Source organism: Berghia stephanieae, chromosome 3 (genome assembly GCF_034508935.2).
Source record: "Berghia stephanieae isolate SIO BIC M18660-M18661 chromosome 3, UCSD_Bste_1.3, whole genome shotgun sequence".
NCBI classification, from domain to species: Eukaryota; Metazoa; Mollusca; class Gastropoda; order Nudibranchia; family Aeolidiidae; genus Berghia; species Berghia stephanieae.
Window position 1 is genome coordinate 95,290,164 of NC_088362.1, and position 12,749 is coordinate 95,302,912.

The following is a 12,749-nucleotide window of genomic DNA, read 5'->3' on the forward strand; positions in this document are numbered from 1 at the left end:
AGGATCGTGGATAGCTCATACGGTAGAGTCACGCCCTCATCGGCCAGGCGGAGTTGTCATACCAGTAAGGTCGCGGGTTCAAAACTCATCACCGCCGCGAAATGTTTATTCTCTATTGTCTTCTGGCACTTTCCTACTCACTTCATCTCTTGTCGTTATCAACATAAGTGCCTGTTCCACTCACTTTTCTGAATTAAAAAGGTATCATTGCTAGAAACTGACTTACCTGTGAATGAGGCTATAAGGAAGCTGCGTCATTTTCCGGTAGTTGAACTGTTCCGAGATTTCATTCTCTTGCAGAATGAGAGGCTGTTCTGGAACGTAACGACATTCCATCTCGTAGGGGTCTGTCTTGTGGAGTCTACGCATTAATGCTTCCCTGGTGATGGAGGAAATTAAAGAAACGTCTAGTTGTCATTTATTTTTAAATCTTTATCAAGCCAGAAGTCAGTTTGTTTGGCTAAGCAAACCCGAGTGTTAAGTCATTAAAAATCATTTATCAGCTCTAAAAAACTAAAACCACATAAAACCGGAATGTTTTAGGCCCAAAATCGTTATTACGGCTATAACAAAAAGAGTTAAACCGTTTCTTAGTGTTAGAAGTATTGTGAACCCCCAAAAAGCGAATAAAACGGTATCGTAAAGTTTTACCTTTCGTCATCACTTACGGATATGTGAATGGTTTTTTCTTCATGCCGCTGTAAGTGCCATTGAAGTATTCTGCGATGTTCCTGTGAATCTGGTTAAGGTCCACATAGTCGGACAAATACCGATCCGTGGCAGAGTTGAAGAATTGAGAATGGTACCAGCCCAGCACAACAATGTTGTCGGCCTCCTTCTCCACCAGAAACGCGTTGATTTCAAGATACAGCCTACACACACACAAACACACAAGAAATAGAAAGAATTGAAATATGAGGTTGAAGGTTTTTTAAAGCATCAGAAAATGCTATATATATATATATATATATATATATATATATATATATATATATATATATATATATATATATATATAAAGGAACCGTTAAAAAGGGGCAATTATTTAGGAAAAGGAACAAGTCCACTACGTTAGATTTCTTTGCTACAAAATCACAGTTGTTTTAAGATATAACACATCGGCTATTCGTACATATATACACAAAAGAAAAGAATTAATAAAAATTTTGATTATATTAGATTTTAATATAGGACCATAATATATTTTTTAAAAGACACAAATTACATTTTTCTTTAATAAACTAATGACAGCATTAAAAAAAAGAGACAAATTTTGACTTGAAAAGGATTTATTGACGAAAATGGCTATGATATTACGTTGTGATCAGTGGCCTATAACTGGATGGAAGGCGATACTCAAAACTCGATGGTTATCTTTGATCAATACGTTTCCATCGTTTAGGCAACTTACCCTTTAAAGTAACAAAAATACGAGTTTATAGTGCATTGTTCACTAAATTTGCTCAAAACGCTTCACAATAGGATTCCAGATAGCTCAATTGTTAGAGCACTCGTTTCATACGCAATGGGACCTGGACAGATCTAGGATGAAGTCGAATTTTTTCTCCCCCCCCCCCCCCTCCCCCCTCCAATTGATACGGATGGCGGAATGGTCCACATCTGTCTGTCTCTGGTATCAAACTAAAGGGAGCGAGTTGTGATTCAATAGGTAAACCATAATATGTCTCGAATACATGGTTGGTTTGATCAGCGTTAGGATTTTATTCTGGCCTCCCCGTGAACACAGCAGTAAATGAAGAGCCGGGCGGGTCCCTTATAAACCAATTTGAGCACAACACCAATTTGGCAAGATGAGGGTCAGTTAAATCGATTGATATTTGAAGGACGAGCTTTCTGGCCAAATTTTTAAAGATTGGTTTTTCCAGAATACCAACATATTCCTGGTACAATTGGTGATAAAAATCAATTTAAGAAACCTTTCCGTGCTTGGCTTCAAGTGGATTAAGCGCAATATATGACAAAAGTTCTAAGACTCCAATGTAATGGGCATTCATAAAGGAATGCCTGTCATCTTACCGTGGCCAAAGATTTGGAGGGATTCGTCGGATGGGGGGTTTCCAGTGGGTAAAAACAGAGTTCAGGACTTTGTCGTCAAGTGATAAAATGTCTTCTAGCTCTGTCTCGCTAAGACCATTTCTGGCCGCTGTAATGTAACCAAGGGCTCCTGATACAAAAGCCTGAAATGGTGAAATATTTAATTTGAAAACAAATGTTTAAATTTCACAGATCATTACAATACAAGAAAATAAATAGAGAATAAGACGTTCGCCTTTTAACCACTTTTAACTACGTGAGATAAACAAAGCAACATTCACTATTGCAATAGCAGTAGGGAACAATAATGTTACATCGCATCATCTACACTTTCAGTTCTAAACTTTTCTTTGGAGACTTTATTTGACATAATGATATAAATATACAAAAAGAAATGTTTCACATGACCCAATTTAAATTGATTCTCTAATTTGGAGACATTTTGTTCTCATTATTTGAGTGTTTTATGATGTGACTGTGATAGATAACATTGTGGCAGCAATTATTGACAATGGAGTTTAAAACCGGAAGAGATGGAAGATGTGACGTCATGACAATTGTTTCAGACGTGGGAAATTGAATTTATAAGGTATAGGTAGTCAAAATTATGAAAGTTCTCCTCAAAATGCAGCGTTCACCCCGACAAGCAGCTGGTTAAGGTATGTGTGTCTCGCGTTATATTATACTATATTACATTATATTATCATGCTATACCATATCAATAATATAATACAGTATGACAACATTTATTATATTAAATTACATTATATTATATTATTATACATTATATAAGATTCTATTATATCATAGTATATATATTATATTAAATTATATCATATTATACTATTTCATTATCGATACCAGATCTGTCGTACTGTGGAAAAACTAATCTTTAAAAGTTTGGCCAGAAAACTCGCCCTTCAAATTCCGAATGCTTTAAATGATCTTCTTGGCAAATCCTGGGACCAGGTTTGAGATATTTGCCAAGATGAGAGTCATTTAAATCGATCTGGCCATATTTTTAAATATTGTTTTTTTTTTTCCAGAATACGACAGAGATATTGCTGGTGCATTTGGTGATAAAAATCAATTTTAGAAACCTTTCCGTGCTTGGCTTCAAGTCTGTCGAACAATTTGTTGATACTTTTTTCCACCGTGTACTCTAAGCAGTTTGGATCGACCTCTTCGTAGGAACGCCACCTGGCGGCTTCTTGGAACGTCAGTGTGATAAACAGTGGCAGAGTGCAATGTTTAAAAGCTTCTTGGACGATCCTCCATTGAGGCAGGGATAGGGATCTAAAAATAGTATTGAAGTTGAATTTGTTTTAGAATGTAATTATATCATAGTGTAATGTTTACATTTTTATCATCTTATGTATGTAATCATAAATCAAAAACAGTATTTAGCTGCTAGAAATTGTAAGCTGTAAATAAAGGTGTGCATACAATAATGGATGTAAGAGCTTCAAAACAGAACAAAACTCCAAACTTTGAACGCTTTGGGCTCAAATCCCTTCTTGGGCCAATTAATTACGAAAACAATTAAACTATTAATATGTTAATACGTGACGTTTAATCCAGAAAAATAGCAACTAAGTTCTTGAAGCGTCCAGTAGACAATTACGACGGCGACAAGTAAATGTAGCGATCTGTTGGCAACAACAGAAATATCTAGTGTTATAATAAGGGTGGACTGTAAAATAATGGACAAGATTTGATGCGTGAAGAAAGAGACAAGTGAAATATAATTAGGGGTCTATTCTGTGTGTAGTCCATAGATCGTAGTGTGAAAGTGAAATGTCTATTTCAAGGAAAAACGATAACTATCCACAACAGCGGCATACAGAAGTAAACTGCAAATGTATCAAGGTGGTGGGTGAAATTGATTGTGTATGGCGATGACATCACAAGCAGACGATTGATGAATAGTGATCCGTTTGGAATGTAGTTCATGTATGAGATCACGAACTTGGAAATAAAACGTAATCATCATCATCATCATTATCATCATCATCATCATCATCATCATCATCATCATCATCATCATCATCATCATCATCATCGTTATCATCATCGTCATCATCATCATCATCATCATCGTCATCATCATCATCATCATCATCATCATCATCATCATCATCATCATCATCATCATCATCGTCATCATCATCATCATCGTCGTCGTCATCTTCATCATCATCATCATCATCATCATCATCGTCGTCGTCGTCGTCGTCATCGTCGTCATAATCATCATCCTCATCTTCAGCATCAATATCATCAACAATAACAACAACAACAACAGCAACTAAAACAATAACGACAACATTAATACCACCCACCATCCTTTTATTCAAAACAACTATGAACTAAAAAATCATTTTGATTATTATCATCTTGATAGATATCTTGTTTTACAACGATCACCACTGAAAATAACAGCACATTTTAATGATCATCATAATCGTCCGTCGGTGTCACATTTTTAGAGATCACCAGCCATCTCTTTCGTGGTTTTTAATCTCAGATTCCGATAAATCTGAAACGATAGCTCCGGCGTTTTACTTATAATAATGAATAACCAGCAGCCGTTTTGGTTGGAGGGGAGGGGAGGGGAGGAGGGGTGTATTTTTGAGATGCGCCTCTCTAGAACGTTTGCCGAAGTATGCTTTTTTGCTTGTACATCTAGATAGCCTTTTACCTATTGGATGTCTCCAGCAAGACATTCATAATCTGTTTACAATCTCCTTCCGGCAGGGGACGAATCTCTATCATTGGGTCATCAATCTGAAATTTATGAATGAATAAATGAATGAATGATTGAATGAATGAATGAATGTAGCTGCGCTGTCTCTCTGAACACTTCTCCGTGAATGTGTTTGTGTTATATCGAGTGTGTCAGTCTGTTTCTAGTATCCAGTTTTTAAAAAAATAATGAATTAATGAAATTAATGGTATTGAATAAATGTAGCTCTCTGCGCCAATTGAAATATTGAGCTTTCATCTGGCGCAATATCCATAAATGTGATCAAAGCGCTTTACAAAGGGTCCCTGCACAACAGCAACACTTAACATGTAGGACTAGACATGAAGCCTGCTAGGGATTATTGCAATTTTCCGGACAGAGACAAACCTGTTAACAGTCAGGTACTGGTTTTACACCTAAGTACGGTAACAGAATGTGAGTAAAGAGTCTTTTTCATGGACTCAACTATGCGCCGCGCAGAGCGGGACTCGAATCCTGGACCTTCCGATCCAAAGCCGAGTGTCATAGAACAAGACGACATAGCCGCACATGTCAGAATGTACTATATGTAAACACTTTTAAATTGTTGAAGTTTAGGGGACATTACGCACTCTTCCCAACGAATGCATTCATATTTACTAAAATGTCATAGTTTGAGCTTGGACACAGTTGTAAGTACCAGGTTCACCCCGATATAATACCATTTTGGAACCATTGGTCACAAATGTGCGATCTTTGATTTTCACAAAAAGAAGATTTAAAATGGTAGCTTTATTATATATATTTGTAAAGAAATCATTTTATATATCTTATGGCTGTAGTAATCAGATGTTGAGAAAACTACTTTTGAGGACAAGTCAATGCGTTCCTTGAAAGAATTGTTTTCTCAATATGCAATGTACAATTTTAATTGCAAAATCGAGTTTCAACTCAAATTGTGGTAGGTGAAGGTACATCACTAACAAAAAAAAACAAAGGAAAGAAACAAATAGCAATCTATGGAGTGTAAATATCTTGCTTTGTAGCCCCCCCCCCCCCCCCCCCCCCCTCTCCCCAATTAACATAGATCAAGAGAGGGGTCATGCTAGAAATGGGACTTCGAATACTTTCTATGATTTTGATGGTACTCAATAATTTTGACAAAAGGATTACACATCGACTCTGGGCGCCTCACATGGACATTGAGAACGTTGCACATACTAGGCGAACAGGACCCCAAAATGCAGCAACACCAATGGCTGCTCTCATGCTTAAGGACAAAATCCAAACTCTCATTTTGTTGCACTCTTAAATAGATTTGCCCCTTATACACGGTACAGTCCAGAATAAATCCTAGTGACTTAATTTATAGTTTCAAGTCTAAATAACTTTTTTGGAAAAAATAACTAGACGTCTATTTAACTGAAATGCCTTCTGTACAATTTTATTCACCTGGTTTAAAGTAAAAGGACGTTCCATTCATGCCCAAAATTAAGAGACACCCCCCCCCCCAACACACACACACACAAACACACACACACACACACACACAACAATGAAGGTTGACTGTCGGAGCTTGTCACTGCGTTTGGGTGGCAAATGGTTAATACATAATATATATATATATATATATATAATATTATATATATATATATATATATATATATATAATATATATATATATATATATATATACGATGAAACATATATCCTAAACCTTATTTGAATAAGCTACAGTTTGAGTGCAAATTAAATGACTTTTGCTTTAAGGAATTCCAACCCAAGCACAATATATTAACTGACCTTCCTAATTTAGATTAACCGGCCAGCCTACCTTTCCCGTCAGGCGATCCAGAATTCCAAGTTTGGTGGGTACAGTAGACACGATAATTTTGACATTCTTGGCCAATCGAGAGGGCAACCAGTCCAGCTTCTCTCCGCCATTGGCTGTGCTCAGTTGGTCTAGAGAATCCAGTATTATCACCACCACTCCAGGGAAATCCCCCCGCTGAACCTAAAAGATTTGAAAGTCCAAGTATTCTTCTTTTAAAATCATAATATGTTCATTATTGGATAACAATTATTAAATCATCTTTTCGAAAATAAAAAGAATTTTATAAAGCTAGGACATCAAGAGATCAATCTCATCAAATCATCGTTACAGTTTCCATCATGCAGGCAGCAGGAATTCCATAAGCTACCAAAAGCACACATTGAATCATTTAAGTGAGTATCTCGATTTTTAGAAGGAATGGTGCAACACTTCTGTCTCCTGTTTTAACAGTTAATATGCACGGATTGTAGGAGAGTTGAATTTATGTAATTATAAAAATTCGGAATAGAAATGTGAAATAGTCAGTACTGCCGCGTATTCTGGAAAAACCCATGTTTAAAAATTTGGCCAAAAAATTTGGCCAGAAAACTCGTCCTTCAATTTAAATGATCCTCATCTTGGCAAAAACTCTCAAACCTGGGACTTCGAAGATCTTTTAAATAAACGTGTTCTTCTTGACACCAAGTAAGATTTCCAAATATTTGAAAGTGGGATATTGGGAAGAATTCAAGAATCTGAAAAATGTGTATGAATTAGTGTCAGACAAAAGATAAATATCATGGAATTTAATAAAATCCTCCCAAAAAGTAACATGCCAGAACCAGAGACCAAAGCTCAGGCCTTTCAATTTGCAGTCAAATTTACCATCAATAAATATATATATATATATATATATATATATATATATATATAATATATATATATATATATATATATATATATATATATATATATATATATATAATTTAGACTACGTGATATTTGGTAAGAGGATGCTTTACAGTGAGTTCCCAAGTTTATACGATGAACTTTATTTCCTAATTTATACAAAGTTTGAATGTCTAAAGTGGAGGAAGGAGACCTGATTTTCACATTTTCCTTACTATTATGTCAAGCATTTGTATCGTGCGTGACAGCACTGTGGATTTCATAGAAGGCAAAAACCAGTCTTATAATATCTAACACCAATAGGCTGTCTATCAAATCAAAAACAACTTTTTTCCTCATGTCTACATCTGTTTTGTTTGACCTTTTTTCATAAGATCATTTTGTATTGGTTGGGGGAATTAATCCCAAATATCCTTGAATCGTCCAAATGGGGGAGTGGAGGGGGGGAGGGGTAAAAACGACAACATCATATATGCCGTAACGCTTGGTTAATCTTATAATTCTTCTCATTCTCGTACTTTAACTATTTGAACAGGAATGTTTTCATTTCTTAAAATAATATTTGTAATGAAGTAAATGTAGGACTTATTATGGTCATAATAATAATAATAATTAATATGCTCTGTTGGTGATCGTGTCTCTCCAAAAGACAGGTCTGAAATTTGATAAAAAGTTAAGGAAAGCCATTTTGTTCTTTTATGTTTTAATCAATGTTTCTAAGCATTATTCACGACTTCGTAATTTTCAGTCCAAACTGAGGAAAGAAATTCTTACTTCCAGGTTCTATTACAAAATATAGGAATAAAATCTCGTTCTAATTTCACAAATGAAATTATTACTGCTTGAAGCGCGAAGAAATAAATAATAAAACTATAACATGACATAACATATGGTATTAGGCGTAATAGGATAAAATCCCTTGAATGCCCTTAATATTAAATTGATTGAAAGATTACAATAATGATACACGTGACCAACTTAAATCTACTCGTGTATGTGTGATGTACAAACATACAAATAATATCCCATCATTGTTTTGTTTATTCACCTCAACACTGCCATTCTCACATCTCACATTTGTCTTCAGTGTTTCATTCATCGTGTTTTGTTGGATAAGGGGGGGGGGGGGGGACCAAGGCGCCCAGATTATCTGTTTTTGTTTTTTTTTAATTGAATCTTGCGCTACGGTATCATGTGTTACCGTCGCCTTTTAGAATACAGATAATCCATCAAACAAGATGTCTCACGTCAACAGGAATCATCTATGTTGTCCAAGGGAGGGAACAGATTAAGGTTAATAATCTTTCCCAAGGAAAACAACGAAGCGGGGCTCGAACCTGGGACTTTCCGGATCACAGTGCAATATCTAAACCACTCGCTCAATTTATTTCTAAACCCCCGAAAGAAATCAACACGAACTACTTTGTTGTACCTGGTCAATGAAATGCAGCTTGAGACTTTTATAATCCTCTGGCACTTCGTTCCTGAAACCTCCAGTGACGTAGGCTAACTGGTGACAAACTGAATACAACAGTTGTTGGATGTTGTTGCTCTTAGGAGTGATTCCGATAAACCTGACAATGAGAATGAGTCCCCTATTAGTTCCATCATATTGAAAAATGAAATAACTCTTACAAGTGGTAAGCTGCACTGTTAAAATTCAAAGACAAAGAATCAGAAATGAACAGAAATCTATGCTATTATGTTTGGGCATATTTTGGAGTTCAATCTTTTCATTGAAAATTTTAAATCTTATACATGTAATATTTTGTACATAAATTATGTTTAGTGCCATTAAACATTGTAATATTTATCTAAGAACTGTTTGAAAATATTATACATATATATATATATATATATATATATATATATATATATATATATATGTTAGTGTGTGTGTGTTGTGTGTGTGTGATATATATATATATATATATATATATATAAATATATGTGTGTGTGTGAGTGTGTGATATATATATATATATATATATATATATATATAATATATATGTGTGTGTGTGTGTGTGTGGGGTGAGTGTGATATTGTATATATATATATATATATATATATATATAATATATATATATATATATATATATATATATATATATATATATATATATATATATAAATGTAGTGTTCTATAAGAAGCAACTAACCGTGGGATGACAGAACATTTCATTTTAAAGACCTGTTTACACAGAGTGACGGTTTTAGACATAAAAGACGTTTTTCCGACACCCGATTCTCCGTGAATAACGAGGGGCTGATGGGAACTCCCTGTCAAATATTTCTTGACCTAAATAGATGATAAAGGCGGGACATCATAAAATCAATCTGTTAAGAAAATAGATAAATATAAAGATGATGAACGATATGAAGTTTAGTACGTTTGTCGCTGTTCAAAAAATCCATCATATCTAGTCACCTTTTTTAATTTTCATATATTATATTCTCTTAGTAGGCTTTAAATAAACCACATTTCTTTTTCATACAGTACAAATCCCATATTAAGCACCTTATTTGTACTACAACTCCTTTGACATCCGTCAAAATGTCTGTAAACGTTCCTATCACAGTCCAGTGAAATGATGTCATCGATCGTCTGCCTCTTCAAAAATGTCCTCATTAGTCTGTGCTCCAAATATGCCTATCGCTGAAGCAGATTAAACCGTTAACAATTACCACTGCTTGTTATAGTGATCTTCGGGATAAATAAATTTATAACGTTTTCTTGATATGTATTAATCGCCTCAAACCGGCGTCGTGTTGGTTGATTTAAATGTTGAAAATTGAGTTTATATTCCAAAATATGAGTTTAAATAATTTTTGATGTATTATGGAGAAGTGTGATTATTATTCCTCTGAGAGTTAATAACCAAAATTCTTTAATTCTGACCATTTTGACTTAAAATGATATCTAGTTTGGCCCGACAAAATACCGCTTTGAGGCGAGAAATCACATATTTCCTCTCTTTTCAATGTCTAAATGTTCTCGTGATAGATTTATATAATGGATTATCTATTCTCTGTTGTATAAATGGAAGGAAACTGAAGTCACTCAGTCCTTTGTTATTGTTTTATTAGCCATTTTAATCATAAGTTTTCACCAGATTATATCAACCAGACGTTTAAGGTTACACATCGTTATGTGTGTTGATACGTAATATCCTGCTGGTGGATGTTGTGAGAAATCTTAGCTAAACGCATTGCATCAATAGATTGAATGACTACAATCCACGACAATCTTACCTCAATCAAGTCTAGATTCCGGCCCACAAAGGTTGCACAACGGTTTTTCACAAGGGTCCAGTGCTGAACGGCTTCGTGGTAAAGTTCATCTGTCGCCAGCATCGACATTTTCTGGATATTCCTGTCAACCAAGCTCTACAAGGTGAAGCAAAACCACAAACATCAAGCTATCGTTATAATTTAAATTTGATTTAATCGAGAAGTTTTTCAAACATTGGTGTAATGCATGAAAATCTAGCATCATTATTACTAGTTTGGTATCATTAGTCATTTGAAATGTTATGTGTCAAATGAACATATCTACTTATTATTTAGTCTTTGTTTTTGTACTGCTGAGACTAGCAGTTGATTTGTACTTCCGTTTTCGTTATTATCATAATAAACACGATGTCTGGAATCTAGCATGAGACATGACTTATTCCTTTGTGTTACCCACCCATTACAATTGGTGAGGGAATATAATAGCAATTTCGTCACAACAACAAAGCTAGCTTCTTGCACAGATGATCACTTTTCTATAGATTTTATTAATTAGAATGTTTGACCGAGACAGTCGAAGGAGTAGAATTTCATAACTGCAAATCGTATTTTTCGGGCTCCACTGTTGATTTTCTTCTTCTTCGTTTCTTTATCTTTAACTTCGTTGTTATTTTTGTTTGCTTGTTTTTGTTTTTGTTGTATTCGTAATTGTTATTGTTGTTATTGTTGAGAAGACAATAGAGAATTTTTTTTTAAACTTCGCGGCGATGGGGGCTCGAACACAAAACAACTGACATTACTGGTACGACAACTCCATCTAGCGGAGTTGTCGTACCAGTAAGGTCTTGGGTTCGAGCCTCCATCGCTGCGAAGTTAGTTTTTTTTTTAGTTCTCTATTGTCTTCTGGCACTTTTCTACTCACTTCTTTTCTTGTAGTTATCAACATAAGTGCCTGCTCCACTTACTTTTTTGTTGTTGTTGACGAAGATGACGATAACAATGATGCTGGTGATGGTGATAATGATGATGAAAATGATGATGATGATGATGATGATGATGATGATGATGATGATGATGATGATGATGATGATGATGATGATGATGATGATGATGATGATGTGCTTGTGGTGGCAGCGTTTCCAAGGACTCCAGATTGTGCCATCCAAATCAGGACTAGCACCGGATGTCATACCACAAGACAACAAAGCGTACGTACCCGGATTGTGTGGTAGAAGTGGTCGCAAACGGCATCCAGATGGTCCTGGTGCTTCACAGGAGTGATGCCTTCATTCGTCCATTCAACCTGAAATATTGGATTCAGTTCAATGGAATTCGATCACAAACTTGAACACTTACTATCTATATGATGGAAATGAATTGAAGAAGAATGCAAGATGAAGATAATACATTAATAAATAAATCAATAAATAAATTCACTTCATTCATCCTCCAGGAGAAATTTGTTCTAGCGTCTATTCCAAGGGAAGACTAGAATAACCAAGGCGTCAGCCGCATTACAGCGCCTCAAAGTGAGGTTGGGCTAGGTGACTTGCTCAAGACCAATCATCGCGGCAACGAGTCAAACTCGGTACTTTTCGAAGCAAATACCATACTGCTGTGCTGCCCCCCCCCCCCCCCCCCCCCATCTATCAAAAGTTATTTCAAGGAGAACCAGATGGCAGACAGTGGCTTTAAAGTTGAAATGAACAGAAATAAGAATTGTTGGTGTTTCGCCTTTTAATAAAAGACAGTCCTTTAACTCAATAAAGAAAATAAACTTGATCTAGGACTCTTATTTCTGGATATCAATTTATTCTCAGCGTCTAAGTCAATCTGATATTTAACCATTTTGAGGCAAAACAACTGATAGGTTTTGCTATAGCATAGGTGAATACAGGATTCAATAGCAAATTTAAAAGTTTTCAATAAACTTTTTTACAGAAAATATGCCCATCTTTTCCCCTATATCTATATCTGTCTGTGTTTGATAATATTATATCCATCTAGTGCCCAAA

At 35.2% G+C, this 12,749-nt stretch overlaps 1 protein-coding gene across 2 annotated transcripts in view; it reads right to left on the minus strand.

The window, feature by feature from the left end:
- The window catches only part of LOC144968897 (NACHT and WD repeat domain-containing protein 2-like), a 58,471-nt gene that overhangs the window by 17,082 nt on the left and 28,640 nt on the right, over positions 1-12,749 (minus strand). For both annotated transcript variants that reach the window (XM_078907723.1, XM_078907724.1), the window contains 10 exons: positions 11,951-12,037; positions 10,756-10,890; positions 9,663-9,802; positions 8,935-9,076; positions 6,615-6,794; positions 4,757-4,842; positions 3,156-3,351; positions 2,038-2,198; positions 669-872; positions 227-379 (listed from right to left, as the gene is read on the minus strand). In XM_078907723.1, the coding sequence (XP_078763849.1) occupies positions 227-379; positions 669-872; positions 2,038-2,198; positions 3,156-3,351; positions 4,757-4,842; positions 6,615-6,794; positions 8,935-9,076; positions 9,663-9,802; positions 10,756-10,890; positions 11,951-12,037 (1,484 nt within the window). The remainder of the gene's footprint in view (positions 1-226; positions 380-668; positions 873-2,037; positions 2,199-3,155; positions 3,352-4,756; positions 4,843-6,614; positions 6,795-8,934; positions 9,077-9,662; positions 9,803-10,755; positions 10,891-11,950; positions 12,038-12,749) is intronic.